The sequence below is a fragment of the Eptatretus burgeri genome, chromosome 12, assembly GCF_056783735.1.
Source record: "Eptatretus burgeri isolate ZD-2024b chromosome 12, Ebu_testis_v1, whole genome shotgun sequence".
In the NCBI taxonomy this organism is placed as follows: Eukaryota; Metazoa; Chordata; class Myxini; order Myxiniformes; family Myxinidae; genus Eptatretus; species Eptatretus burgeri.
Window position 1 is genome coordinate 16766666 of NC_140972.1, and position 15846 is coordinate 16782511.

At 41.3% G+C, this 15846-nt stretch overlaps 1 protein-coding gene across 1 annotated transcript in view; it reads left to right on the forward strand.

Moving 5' to 3' along the window:
- ADAM10 (ADAM metallopeptidase domain 10) overlaps positions 1-15846 on the forward strand; it is a 152560-nt gene that overhangs the window by 78193 nt on the left and 58521 nt on the right. Inside the window, exons 5-6 of the mRNA XM_085849686.1 lie at positions 12899-13008; positions 13795-13935. Coding sequence (XP_085705812.1) covers positions 12899-13008; positions 13795-13935 — 251 coding nt within the window. The remainder of the gene's footprint in view (positions 1-12898; positions 13009-13794; positions 13936-15846) is intronic.

The following is a 15846-nucleotide window of genomic DNA, read 5'->3' on the forward strand; positions in this document are numbered from 1 at the left end:
AAGGATGACAAACCAAGCATTGATGCACCACGCAAATGTTGCATACATCTAAAAGCAGAGCTTGATGAGATGCAACAAGATGGTGTTGTAAGACATGTCACGTACCATTCAGATTGGTGTAGTTCCTTCACTGCAAGCATCAAGAAAGATGGTTCTTTGAGGATATGTCTGGACCCCAAGAGTCTTAACAACAATCTCAAAAGATGTCTGCACAAGATACCTACTTTGGGAGAGCTCAACCAAGCATTCAGTAAGGCCAAATTCTTCTCCAAGGTGGATATGAAAATGGGTTATTGGTCAGTTCACCTGGATGAAGAATCACAGGAGTTGACAACTTTTTGCGCCCCATTTGGTCGATATTGTTTTCAGCAACTTCCCTTCGGGCTATCTGTGAGTCAGGATATCTTCCAGCAGACAATGGATAACATCATTGTACACGTTCATGGGTGCGTCAGCATCTGGATTGCTGTTGACATTGCTGTCTGTCACACCAAGGAAGAGAATGACGCTAACCTCCTATGCCTTCTGGAAACAGCTGAGCAGGAAGAATTAGTTTCAACAGCAAGAAGTGCCAAATCAAAGTGAACCCAATTAACTTATTTGGCTCAGTGTATTCAGATGCTGGCATACACTCAGACCCTGGACTATTAGAGGATATCAATGCAATTCTGATTCCCCAAGATAAGGAAGACCTATAGAAGTTCCTTGGGCTCATGAACTGCGTCTCAGCATAAATACCCAATTTTGCTGATAAAGCTGCACCTTTGCGAGAACTGCTGTGCACGAACGTCCCATACCTGCGGCAAGAAGACCACCAGGCGGTGTTCTCTGCTATCAAGCACTCAATCTTTACTGAATCATTGCCTGCAATATGACAATCCAGAAAGGCTGACCACCCTGGATGTTGATGCATCTCCAAAAGGGTTTGGTGCATGCCTTTTTCAACATGGAAAACCAGTTGTATTTGCAATAAAGAGTTTATCTGCTGCCCCAGCTAACTATTCAAACATCGAGAGAGAAACCTTCGCACTTGTGTTCGGGGTTATACCATTCCATATTTACTTGTTTGGCAGCGACTTCCACATCCATACAGATCACAAGCCATTATAAATGATTTGTAACAAACAGTTGACGAGCACCCCATCACATCTTCAAAGACTTCTAATCAAGATTCAAAGCTACAACTTCTCCATCAAATACAAGCTAGGTGCCTCCAATGCACTGAGCTGGTTGCCCAATCCAGATAAGCTAAATGACATATCCCTTGACTTGCAGGTCGAAGACATTACCCTCAAGGATGGCCCAGATACCCAGAACAGACAGTCCATTTTGGGTGCAGCAAGCAAGCTGCACTGCAGCAGGAGACAACATGCAACCCTGTTCTGAAAGCACCATGACAAGTAATCTATGCTGGATGTCCGGAATCCATAAAGGAACTCTCATGAGACTTGCGACCATATTTGCCGAACAGAGATTAACTCGGAGTTTCTTGTGGTGGTGGCTTCAAGGCAAGACAAGTCCTCATACCCAAGTCGATGCATGCTGGCATACTCAGCCAACTTCACCTGGGACACCTTGGAGTGGAAAAGACCAGTCGTCGAGCTTGTAACTCTGTTTACTGGCTAAAAATCAGTGAGGACATTGCCAAGTCTGTTGGAGTCATAGACTCCTATAGAGAAGGACTGGAACCTCCCATGCTCGGGGTTTGTAACTTGAGTCCAGGGCTAAAATGACTTCTAGAAGAGCTAGAGACACAATCTCGGGATCCATATAGGGGTTTTTGAGGACTGCGAGTTCAATATTGTCATTTTCAACACCACCTGAGGTCATCTTCAAGGTCAAAAGGTCATATTTCAAGGTCAAATTACTGAATTTTGGTATTTTTGCCCGTTTTTGTGTCCGTCATAAACGGTGAGAGATGGCTGATTGTAATAAGATGCAAGTGTGTAGAGCTGTCAAACTTTGATATTTATTGTCATATATCGTATTACATAAACATTATATGCATGTCACAACACTATGCTTATTACAACTATGTCTATGTCTATCACTAGTTGGAGAGCTTTTCTTGCCTCCTGAGGCATCCCAAAGCTTTTTCTTTGTCACTTACATTGAGGACATGAGCTTTCAATAGAATGTTAGCTAAAGTAGTACATGCAGCATTACTACTAGCTAAAGGTGCATCTACAGAGGATAACAGCTCAGCAAAATGAAATCGGCAACGCATTTTAGTCTTGTCATACAAATTAGAGGCATTATGTACAAAAAAAACGGTTGACATAGTCGGCACACTCAATCCATCTCTATTCAAATTATCTAGAAACTCAGATGACACCTCGTTATCATCTTCATCATCAATGATCTCCATACTTGTGCTATCGCCATATTTATGTACCAGGTGTCTGGCCAAATAAACTACTTTATGCTTAAGGACATCGTCAGACCCCAAGAGATCCTGAGTGTCTTGAGGAGTTTTGTCGTCAATGAGTTCACTTCGCTCATCTGGATTTATGGAAGTTGTACAGTTCTTGTCGCAATCAATCACACGAGAACTAGATTTGGGCATAATGTCATGCTTAATGAGTGTTTGTAAATTTACAATTTTAGCTGAAGCCATAATGTCAACTACATCAATGTAGAAGTTTCCACCGCTTCTTTGCCTGGCTTGGCCGAAAAACTTTTCCAAGGCTTCATCTACAAATATCGCAGGAAGAACATAGTCAGTCTTTCTCTGCCAGAAGCATTTTGGCAGCATCCACATTATTACGTGTGGACACAGTTAAGGCTTCAGCATTTTACTGAGTTAGCTTGAGCTTACGACCACCACCTCCTTGCCATGCGCAGGTAGATATAATTTGGCAGGCCTGCTCCAGCCTCGTGAAACTTGTACAGTCTGCTGTCCAAGGCTGTCTGGATTCGTCACGCAGATGGATAGCTGAGAAACGGTCTTTCACGTTCATCATCTTGAACCACTCACTCATTATCTTGATGAAGATGATTGTGCCTTCGCTGATGCCCAGTGAATCCTTGAAGGTCTTAAAAGCAGCGACCGTCTTGTCATTGAACACTTGGCATACCAATGGTACGCTCTGGTGTTGAAGGGGCTTGGGGGAAACAGCGGTGTGCGTTAGCTTGGTTAAGCGAATAGGAGTAGCCCGGTCGATCTCATAAACCTTCTGAATATCACTCCAGTAAGCTTTGTACTCATTACCCTCTACGACAAATGAGAGTGTCTTGCCATCAACAGTAATCCAGTTGTTGCGAACATTTTTGAAGATGTGCACGTAATCGTACACTAAGAACATAGATTGCTCTTGAATTGACAGCACTTGGCAACTTCCTGGTCCTCCAAGTTTTGAATAAACACTGCGGTTGGTATTGCAATTGTCACTTATCAAAGAAATCACAGTACTGCCAGCACCAACTACAGCTGATGCTGCTTCGATAAGGAGTTCCTTCAGCTGATCGGCAGTTGGTTTTTTTGCAGGGCAAAATGCATAGAATATAGCGTGGACCACCGAAATGGCAGGCAACTTCAACAACCATAGCATGTGAAGCAAGCATTTCGTGTTCACCACCCGCTGCTGCATTTTGAGCATATCCTACAACATGCCCTCCAGAAAATCGCAATGTCTCGACCAGCTTTACCTCGTCAAACATTAAATTGACCAAACGCTGCTGTGGTTTAAGCTGGTCGAACAAGGTTTTGAGGTGGGAGTCCTGCTGACTACTAGCAAGCATCTGTTTTACCTTTTTTTGTTGATGGTAGAATGATTAAGCCGGATCGACGAATCATTTTGTATGCACTGGGTGATATGTTGTGAAGCTGCATTGCGAAAATCAAAGTATCAGTATCAAATCGGCGACGATCAAGAGGTTTGAACATAAGATGCAGCTGCGACAGAAGGAAGGTGAAATGAGGAAGCTCATGTGCCTCAGTCATCCAACAGAGCTGGTTTATTACAAGCTGAAGAATTTCCTTGCTTGTGCATTCATAGATGTTTACCTGGTCAGTTATGGATATAATCTGGGACCATTTTGAGAGCAGGCTGTTCTTCTGTAAAGGAAAAAGTCGTTTAGGCACCTCAATGCCATCTTTCTCAACTCTATTCAAGAATAGAAATCCAAAAGGTGAGTGAACTTGCTGGAAATGAAAAAACTGCTTGACAGTTTCTCCAGTAGCATCAGTTCTTGAAAGGTAAAGGTTTTCCTGGTCTTTTATGACATTAAAGCCAGGAAAATAGGAGCTTATTTTAGCACAGAAGTGGTCGAAATCTCGGATATTGTCTGCAGCCTCATCAGCTGCCTGCATCTTCTTAGCTCTTGATTCTGACGTAGAAGATGATGATGGGCGTGGGGCTGAGGTCACCTGCTTCAAAGCTGATTTCGGTACTCCAGGAAATATTGATGGGGGTTCTTTTGGTCGTTTGCCACCCCTAACTGACACCCAATCACAACTGAAATGTGTCTCACAAATATAAATCTCCTTTAAGCACCTCAAGCTTTCTTTCTCATTTAGCATTGCCAATATCCATCTCTCCCTCTCCTCAGGATCTTTTGGGAAGGATATGACCTTTACATAAGGCATCTCATCATAGTTTCCTCTTCAACCAAAGCAGCTGCAACGACGTGGCATATTGTCACCAAAGCAGGAAACAACACAAAGATCCTGTGAGATCACCAGCTGGACAGTTTCTGAAAGAGAAACAAACAAAAAATACATTAGTTAACGATGATAGAAATCAGCAAGTAGGTGCAGTAGGTGCACAATGTCATGTTTTGTCATAGACTTTACAAAAGTTTTCCTCTATGAGTTAGACACTAAAACGGGCAAAAAATACCAAAATTCAGTAATTTGACCTTGAAATATGACCTTTTGACCTTGACGATGACCTCAGGTGGTGTTGAAAATGACACTATTGAACTCGCCGTCCTCAAAAACCCCTATATGGATCCCAAGATCATGTCTCCAGCCCTTCTTAAAGTCATTTTAGCCCCGGACTGAAGTTAATCCTTCAGACTCAAGTTACAAACCCCGAGATCGTGAGGTTCCAGTCCTTCTCTATAGGAGTCTATGGTTGGAGTATTCCAAGCTCACCAAGAAATCCAGACTCCACAGCAGAATGAATCATTCGAGCCTCTCAAAATACAGATCAGCCCTTGGACCAAGCTGGGAACTGACCTGTTTGAGGTGAATGAGGAAGACTTCCTCATCATTGTGGACTACCACTCCAAGTATCTGGTTGTTCACCAATTAACCAGCACCTCAAACGCATCAGTTGCATAGATCACCACATCAACATTCAGTCTTCAAGGAGCGCCTGTCAAGATCCTATCCAACAATGGTCCCCAATTCAATGGGAAAGCATACAATGATATGTGTGCCAACTCGTCCATCAAGCACACAACTCCCTCACTCCAATATCTTCTCTCCAATGGATTAGCAGACCAAATGGTCTGGACGGTCAAGTCTGTGTTGAAGAAATGCCATAAATCAGATGAAGATGTTCACAGAGTTATGCTCAATTTGTGAGCTACACTTACTGTTGTGGCTAAAAAATATTGGCAACCTTGCACTTTTTTCAAATAATGCACCATTTTTCCAGAAAATTGTTGCAATTAAAAAATATTTTGGTATCCACATATGTATTTCTTTGGGTTGCAGGGGAATTAAACAAAAAAAGCTGAAAAAATTACGAAATCTGAGCTTATTCCACACATAAATCCGAAAATGGCCTGGACAATATTATTGGCACCTTTTAGAAGTTGTCGGAAATAATTAGATTTCAAGCAGGTGATTCTCCTTCACTTTGGAATTGAACTCACCTGTGGTGAGTTGCAGTTGCCTGCAATATAAATCACTCATTCAACCAGTTTGAATGGAGAAAAGAAGTCATTCTGCTGTTTTGTGTCACTGTGTGAACCACTATGAGCATGGAGAAAAGAAAGAAAACCAGAGAATTGTCTGAGGAGGTCAGACACAAGATTGTAGCCAAGCATGGACAACCTCAAGGCTACAAAGTCCATCTCCAGAGACCTTGATGTTCCTTTGTCCACCGTACGCAATGTTATCAGGAAGCTTACGGTCGATGGCACTGTAGCCAACCTCCCTGGATGTGTCCGCAAGAGAAAAATTGATCGAAGATTATAGCGAAGGATTGATCAAATGGTAGAGAAAGCACCTCAATCAACTGCCAAACAGATTCAAGCTGACCTTCAGACATAAGGTACGACAGTTTCAACTCGCACCATCCGTCGCCAACTCGATTAAAGGAGGTTCTATGGGAGGAGACCCAGGAGGACTCTACTGCTGAGAGAGAGAGAGAGACACATAAGAAAGCCTGACTGAATTTTGCCAAAACACACCTGAACAATCCAAAATCCTTCTGGGAGAATGTCTTGTGAACAGATGAGACCAAATTAGAGATTTTTGGTAAAGTACAGCATCTCTGTTTGCAGAAAACAAAATGAAGCCTTCAAAGAAAAGAACACCTTCCTTACAGTCAAACATAGAGGAGGTTCAGTGATGTTATGGGATTGCTGTGCTGTCTCTGGCAATGGGTGCCTTTAAAGTGTGCACGTCATCATGAAATCAGATTAGCAAGGTATCTTGGAGGGAAATGTTCAATCCAGTGTCAGAAAGCTGGGTCTCCGTAAAAGGTATTGGGTCTTGCAACAGGATAATGACCCCAAACACATTACAAAAAGCACCCAGGAATGGTTCAAGACAAAACGCTGGACCGTTCTGAAGTGCCCAGCAATGAGTCCCGTAGAGAGGTGTAGGAAGCTCATTCATGGCTATAGGAAGCGCTTGACTGCAGTTATTTTGTCCAAAGGCTGTGCTACCAAATATTAAGTCGTGGGTGTCATTAGTTTTGTTGATGCCATTTCATCTTATTTTCTGATTTACAATGATATATTAAATTCTGAATCAAAAACAAAGGTTCTGTAATATTAACAGTGAAATAAAGAATTTTGGAGACCAAATACTTTTGTCAATTTAGACTTGTTTTTTTTGAGAAAATTGAGTTATTTGAAAAAAAGTGCAAGGGTGCCAATATTTTGGTCACAACAGTATATTGATATTGTAACTACACCGACCTTCCTGCACCAGTCAAAATTATGTTTGGTAGACCAGTCCACACCACCCTACTGAGGAGCAATGCATATGACACACTGCAAAGACTTGCAGTAACTTTCAAGCTACTGGAGGAAAGGGGAGACAAAATGGAGCATGCTCACGATGAAAGGAATGACCCAATATCAAATTTTGAGTTGATTCCTTTTTTCCGTTTTGACCCCTGTGACCTGTAGTCACCACCCCCCCCCCTCCGAATCGTGGTGGGGGGGGGTCAAATCCAAGAAATCATTATGCTGTATGTTTCATACATCCCCCAATGGTGATTGCATATTGTAAGTTTCATTAAAATGTGCCCATAATTGTATTTTGTGGCATCTGACCCAAGGTGTGGGGTTAATAATGATACTGCTCTCGCACCTTCTTGCCACGTGGTAATTATAACAACCAAGCTTGATGATTTTCTGCCCAACCGTTTGGGAGGAGATTGGGGGACAGACACACAGGTGGATGGATGGATGGATGGATGGATGGACGGACGGACAGGCAGATGGAGACAATTACAATATCCCTCGTTTTTTGTTTTTTTCTCAAAAAGCATGGGGATAACTATTCAGTCATTTTATATAACTTATTTATACATGGTTGGTAATGACATTACCATGAAGGTGTCTAAATTCAGGGAAGGAGGGGCCCTGGGGAGGTGGTAGCGGGGGTGGGGTGGGGCAGAGGCGAGGCGGTGAGAGGTTTGTGGGATCAAAATAATGTGCATAGAGTATTTTGCTTGAGGAAGTCCTTTGGGAAGTGGATTAAATATCACTTGAGATGAGGTCTATCTTTGCTTGTATTAAATCTGTCAGTAGATCTTAGTATGAATATTGGTTGGATGCACCCTTCTTGCTCTTTATGACATACATCATATAGTGTGAGTGGGTATCAAATAACATTTTTTTTTGCTTTGAAATATATTGGGGATTGAGAACGTCTGGGAAATGTCTGAGTTTACTCTGAATACCTCCCTTTTCAGTTTTGGCCAACAATCTCATCATCAACCACAATATTTAAATGTGCTTTTCTCGTTAACAGGGGGTCCATTTTTCAGATGTATTTCAGTCACATAAAGGTAACTCTAAAATGAGAAAAATGAGTCCCTTTTGACCATAATACAGGAAAATTTATTCTGCCTTCATTCATTCGGTCCTTCATTTCCATATGGCTGCAAGTTTGGCTTTAATTTGTACTTGTGACTTCTAATTATATTTGAACAAATGAAGGAAGAAGGTTATCAGGGTTGTACTTTCCTTCTGTCATTCCTTTTTCTTGATTTCTGATGTATAATCAAGAGAGTGTATCCATCCAACTGCAATCACGATTTGAAGACATTAAAAAGCCTTTATTACTGACATTTTCTGATATTTCATCTACTGATTTGAATAAACTTGTTATACAAGAATATGAATATATCGTTTGGGTATCTGAAGTAAATTGGATCCTTGTTAGTGAGAACATTACCATTAACTATGGTTGCTAATAGCATGATTGCATTCATTCAAATCAGTACTGGCCGTTTTCCTTACCATGATTTTGATGAAAATGTAAACATCTATATGAACACCTTTTTCGTGATCAAACAGAGTTTTGACCACCGTGGTGATTTTTACGGCTTTCATTGCGCATTGCGTTTCTCATTGCAAATTTTGCTTTTAAATGTGACCTTCCAGTCATGCTCATGCAGTGCACTTCATATAATTCAACCTTAGGAGAGATATAACAAGAGGAAAAGTGGGGTACCATGGAACTGCTCGGGGGAGATGTCAAGGCAAAATATTTAAAATAAATCATCCTTGTACACTGCAAATTGTACATCGTTGATCACCAACTTGCGGAATGCTGAAAAAGACAGTGGGTTGTTTTATATGTGGAGTCGGCACATCTAGAGTAGTAAGTAGTACAGTACCACAATTTTTGAAGATACTGTTTGTTGCACATGATGGCTTTAAAGAAGAATGCATGCTATTAAAGAATTGCAAATTTTACTTGTGTTTAACAAACATGAGATTCGTGTCTGCCAAAGGTTGGGCAGGGCAGACGTGAGGTACAGGAGCAAATGATGAAAGGAAAATGGGGAAATTCACAAGTCAGATGGGAATGTGCATGGTGGAAATGAAAGGGAGCTGTGGGGGGAGGGGGAAATGCACAAAGGTCCATGAGTATAGGGACCATGACTCACAAAAATGTCGATTAACCGTTCTTTCTTTCTTGCGTATGACAAATTACACCTCACAGATCTATGTCGACGTTGGACAGCCAAGTCACAGCACTGTGTTGTTCAGTGGATTGCCCTAAATGCTTCATCAAATTTCCGTCGGCGACACTCAGTAATAATGTGATGAATAGTCTGATCTGAGTGACTGCAGTCACATGCTGGACTGTTTGAAATTCCATTTTTAAAATCAAATTTCAAACACAGTTATTATGAACAAGCGCTATTATGTGGAAAAGATGCTTGGGGTCCTGAACGATGAAGCAAAGTTCAAATAACTCGGCAATGTGGCTCATTACGACCGCATTGCTGTACTTGAACAGAAATTGCAAACGCATTTATTTCAATTGGGAAAAAGCAAAGAGCTCCCACATGATGTATATGAGCAGATCCATCCACATGGTTCACAGCATCCTTGGATGTATGGGTTACCCAAAATACATAAAGAAGGCATCCCACGACGTCCGATACTATCGATGATTGGTTCTACTCAACATAAACTCTCCAAGTGGTTGAGTGAATTATTTCAACCTGTTCTCGAGGAATTCTCCAAGTACGCAATCAGATTCATTCACATTTGCTAAAACTATGCATGAATTGGAGCAGGACCAGAATGCTGTGACCATGTTCTCCTTTGATATATCCAGCCTATTCACAAATTTTCCTCTCCAAGAAACCATCAATATATGTATGGCATCGCTGTTTCATGGCAACCTTGAACCACCTGTATATCTGAAGCGGTATTTGTGGAAGTCATGAACGTGCAACACGAGCAGTGGAGTTCAGCTTCAATGACATGTATACGCGAGTGGATGGAGTTGCGATGGGATGACCATTCGGTCCACCGCTCGCAAGCATTTTCATTAGCTTTCATGAGAAGCATGTTTTCCATGAATTGACCATGAACGTTAGACCTACGGTATACTACCGAAATGTGGACGATCTTCAATACTCTTACCGCCTGCTCTGATTTCCTCGTACATTTCGTTGCTCTCCATCCTGCATTAAAGTTTACATTACCGAGCAGTCAAATGTACTTCCCTGTTTAGATGTGTTAGTCAAGAAGACTGATGATGTATTCTTGACAACAATCTACCACAAGGCTACCTTCACTGGTCAGTACACACAGTGGGACTTCTTTAGCTCAACACGCTACAAGATTGCCCTTATGAATACCCTTGTTAATAGAGCGTGGTCCATTTGTGCACCCCGTCGACTTGCTGCTGTAGTTGAGCGCATTAAAACCATTCTCATATCAGTGACAATCGCTACCCTAAGCGAGTCATCAGTAGGTTCCATCCATTCCATTGGGACCATACTCTGTGCAGAGCATTGGTGCTGCCTAAGCAGTCTCCTGGGCTATTGGGTACAATCCTGGACCGGTCGCCACTCCGACACAGATCAGTGGGTTCATACAGTGCAAAACTGCCAATCAGTCTTAGGACACTGTATTTGGACCAGAAAGTGTCCAGTTTATCTTAAGCTGCCATGGAGAGGTAAAATCTCTCCAAAGTTTTAACAGATGAAACGATCAGTTTCACAATGTTACAACTCTGTTGCAACGACAGTCATTTTTATGACCCACAAATTGCTCCCTTCAGTCCAGAAAGATGTGCTCCTTACCATAAAACTTGACAATGTTATTTACGAATTTCAGTGCCGATGTGATGCCAGGTACATAGGTCACACATCACTCAGACTGGAGGATCAGACCACCCACCAGTTCTTTTTTGGCCATGTTGTCTGCCCAGATATTTCACCACTGTCCTTTATGTTAAACCCCGCATCACTCAAAACATTTGCAGAGCCCCAGAAATAATTGCTTGATTTGAGTCAAGGCCAACCATTGATGTGGTATGACTGGTATGGAGTGGCCAGAAAGAAGGGTGGCTGCTGCAAATGATGTCCATGCTGCTCCTTCCTCTCTCAAAATCGAAAATAAAGTAAAGAATGCAGGCACTAAGCACTGGCCAAGCACAGGTGTTACATTCTGGCTCTACCACATATCTTCAGGTGAGGTGATTTGAGGTGTATGGCAAGTGTTGATACCCTGGTCAAGGATCCAGGGGAGGGGAGAAGCCTCCAGAAAATGTCAACATTGCAGAGAGCACTTCCCCTCCACAAAGACAGTAATTCGGAGTGAAGTTTAGCACAGATATCCCTTCCCTGTGTTTCCTTAATTTGATTACTAATGTATAGCACACATTACTAATGACTTTTTAATACAGGTTTCAATGCTCGTTGAAGAGCATAACAGAGTGTGAGGGGGTGAACAGATAGTTATTATTTGATGTAGGCTGCAGAAGCTGCTTTAATGGTTGCAGCTAACGGTAGTTAAATATCTACATTTACAGCAGCGTACTTCAAGGAGGTTCTACAGTGTCCTGAAAATCACTTTACCCCTCTCCTGTAAAGCATTCGTTCCTCAACTTTGTTAATATACAGGTTTTATTGTGCAGTACTTTCAATAATTAATCAATCAATGTATCTGCATCATTCTCCTTGCATCACTGAATTTGTCACCAAGTCCTCTTCGACAACTTGTGCAGCATTTGTGGAGTCACCTGTGCAAAAGAGGGCACAACTGCAGCTCACTTCTTCAATCATCTGAAATCAGATGGTCGACATTTTTTCATTGATTAAGCCCAACAAAGGGTTGTATGAAGTTGTTGGATCTGGACTACGTGGTGCCCACGGAAGAGAATCTTTGGTGGAGAATGTTTTCCAAAGCGTTCCGCGAAAGCTCTCCGCACTTGAGCAATTAATTATTTGGCCTGTGTGTGCCCTTTCATGCACCCAAACACAAGCAACCAACCACTCTTCAACAGTGTCTGCCATGCCATCTGACTTCCTACTGACTTCTGCGTCAGTGAGTCTGTATTTCTGCATACCACGAAGGGAGGTGCGAGAAATTTGGCGGGGGTAAAGGGACTTTCAGGATTATGACATTGGTTTATATCATTGCACTTTCACCAAAATCACAAATACATTATCGGTTGACACTGGACAAATTGACACAGTTTATAGGATTTCAATCTGAGATCCTGGTATCATGTGCTGCATGGGAACAGGCCAACCAATAAGCATCTTTGAAGAGTTGATTGAAAATATACTTTGGGAAAGCACATAACCCTCCTTGGATAAATGCTGTGAAAGGAAGAGCTTTTGGCATGGATGTCAATGAGTGTTGCACCAAACAGTCATCTCAACATATCAGGAATTTAAAAACTAGTCTTAGAACAATACTGTACTTTTATTTCTTTCATCTTAGCATTTATGAAAGGGGGGGGGGGGGAGGTCTGAGTAATCAAGTGGAGTTGACAATAAATGGCTATCAATGATATTTTTCATTTTGTGTACTGTTTGAAGGGGCATAGAAGGGACAATGAAGTAACTTTCCTCACTTAAGAATATGCCATTAATTCATCTATAATATGATGGTAATTGTTAAAGCTAAAACCTCTTTGGTGATATTTAGTGGATATTGGAATGCATCGATCATTAACAAAACAATCCCCCCACCCACACCCACACCCACACCCCATCTCAACCATCAGATTATCCGCACAAGTACGGTCCATCCGGCGGCTGTGCCGACAATGCTGTGTTTGAGCGCATGCGGAAGATCCAAAAGTCAGCGGTTCCGGAAGAGCCCACCTCACAACAGGTTTGGATATACTGTGCATGGTGTATGGATACCAGATCATAAGTTCTCACAATGATAATGCTTTCAATCCAAAGTTCTTTAGTTTGTATAGACACACTTTTTACATACATGAGAGCACAACTGCAACGAGAATGGCACTCGGTCAAGCACATACCTCCACAAGGCTGAACAGTTTATGTTTTGTATCCCACTGGTGGACCGGATCGGGATCCGGACCTGAACCAAAATCAAATTGGCTTGCTTTTGTCACCTACCCAACTCATCCACCAAGTTTTGTCATAACCCATCCATAACTCTGAAATATTATGTGATATATCATTTTGGGCCCATCTCTCAATTGTAAAGAATCACTTTAAAGATTTTTTTTTTTTAAGTATTTTTTTTTATCTGGATCTTCACCAAAATCTAATCAATTTGTCCTTGTCACACATTCAACCTTTCCACCAAATTTTATCTGAATTTATCCATAACTTTTTGAGATATCCTGCTCACAGACAGACAAACAAACTGGGTGAAAACAGGAAACCATTGTTCTGCCACTGAATTTCTAACTAGCAATATAATGGCTTCCATTATCCAGCGCACTGATCAATGGACACCCCATTCTGAAACTTTTCTGTTTATCTGTGTGGCTGTTGAAAGTAAAGACTAGTGTATCCAACTTGGGTACATACTACACATGATAATGATCAAATTTAAAATGAATTAATGTTTCACCCTAAGGATGTGGCTATAAAGAAGCTTCTTGCCTTTTGAAGATGTGTTTGTTCCATTGTATTTCTCTAGCCAAAGAACAAGACGTCATCGAATGAGACATTGCAGAGGAATCGTCGTGCCGTAGATACCAAAAACACCTGCTTGCTTTTCATTCAGACAGACCACCTATTCTTCAAGTACTACCAATCAAAAGAGGCCGTGATTGCACAGGTTCGTAGCTGACTACTGGCACATTGTCTTGTTTTTTTGTTTGTTTGTTTGTTTTACTTATTTTGGCTCTTTAGTGGTTAAAAATTGGCTTTATGTTGTGTTCAAAATAGGCCATCTCCATAATGTCAAACAAAATTGTACTCCCTTCCAACCGCCTTCCCCTTTCTTCTTCAATGTGGTTCATCGATGGCTCTTGTATCCCGCTACTTTATCCTCTCTTCTCTCAACCTCCTTTCCCTTTCATCATTCCTCATTCACAATTCTCTTAAACCACCCATTTTCCCTCCAGGTAATTGTTTGAAACATTATTCTCCCCTCCCACCTCCACATAATTCTCTGGAAGTAACTCTTTGGAACATCAGAACTACTTGGTCTAAATGCCTTTATCTGTAGTTCCATGGAGTATTGCTTTTCCTTATCTTTCCTAGCATCACATCTGTCTCTCCTGGGTTCTCCTGGATAAAGCTCTGAACATTATTGGTATCTCCCATGATAAGGCTGAAGCATAAGCTCTTTCACTCCAGCATTTTTAGCTCGCCTGTTCAAAGAACAGACAGCTATAGCGATACCCCCGGCGTGAGCGTCAGCGTGAGCGTGAAAATGTTAAAGTTTTTGGTGCAAGTTATTTTTTCCTTTCTAATGTTTTTATCTACCACACTATTTTTTATACGCCCGATATATATATATATATATATATATATATATATATATATATATATATATATATATATATATATATATATATATATATATATATATATATATATATATATATATATATATATATATATATATATATATATTGGGGCGTATTATGTGATACCGATCGTCCGTCCGTCCGTCCATTCCTGTCCGCACTCTAACTCCCAAAGCTTTCAACTTTCACGTTTCATATTTGGTACATAGGTACAGACTGTGGAGACGGTGTGTCGCAACATACATTCGTCATCTAAAGTGGTGGCCATGGCAACCAGGATGCTGTTTTCCATCCGTTCCTGTCCACACTCTAACTCCCAAAGTTTTCTACTTTCACGTTTCATATCTGGTACATAGGTACAGACTGTGGAGACGGTGTGTCGCGACATACGTTTGTCATCTAAAGTGGTTGCCAATGCAACCAGGATGCTGTTTTCCATGTAGTAGTACAATTCTGTATATACCTTCTTGTTCGGGCGTATATTGTGCTCACTTGCGCTCTTGTTACTGATTACAATATACAAATACATAGATTGCTTTAAAATTATTTGGATCAGACTTCACTGCAATGCTTTATAAACAAGGACAAATGTGTCCAAGAGCCGCGTCCTAAAGGCAATAACAACAACAACTTCCGATATTTTGTCACGTGCCTTGATGGAGCCAATAGCGAGACCCATCATGGAGGCTCCTGTTCATGATGAGAAAATCGTGTATTTACGAAATTACAACACATTAAATGGAATAATCTTTAAATAGTAACGTGAACTTTTCGAAACTTTAAAGCAAATGTCCGAATATATTTAAAAGTTCATGATGGACGCTCTCAAAAGGCACCCTCAATGCGAGGATTTGTAGAGGTGTTTAGTATTTAAGGAGATCCGGATCCTGTATATAAAAGAGCCGAATCCTAAAGGTTTTGTAAGAAGAAGAACAACAACAACGCGGAGCTCTCTTAGAGCCAGCGTTCGCTATTCGAGACTCGGCCAAAAATATTAATTATTAGACGAGTCTTAAAAAGGATAAATGTATAAACAGGCGAGCATTGGGTGGCTTTGACACCAACTCTGGTTATTTTTACCGCCCTTCCTCTGTTCTAGCATCCTCTGCTGTCAGCCCTCTGACCCTCCATGGCTCTTCCAGTAATCCCCTCCTGGTTAAACTTACAAAATCCAGGATTTCTGCACACCTCCACTCTTTTTTGTTCTTTGCTTT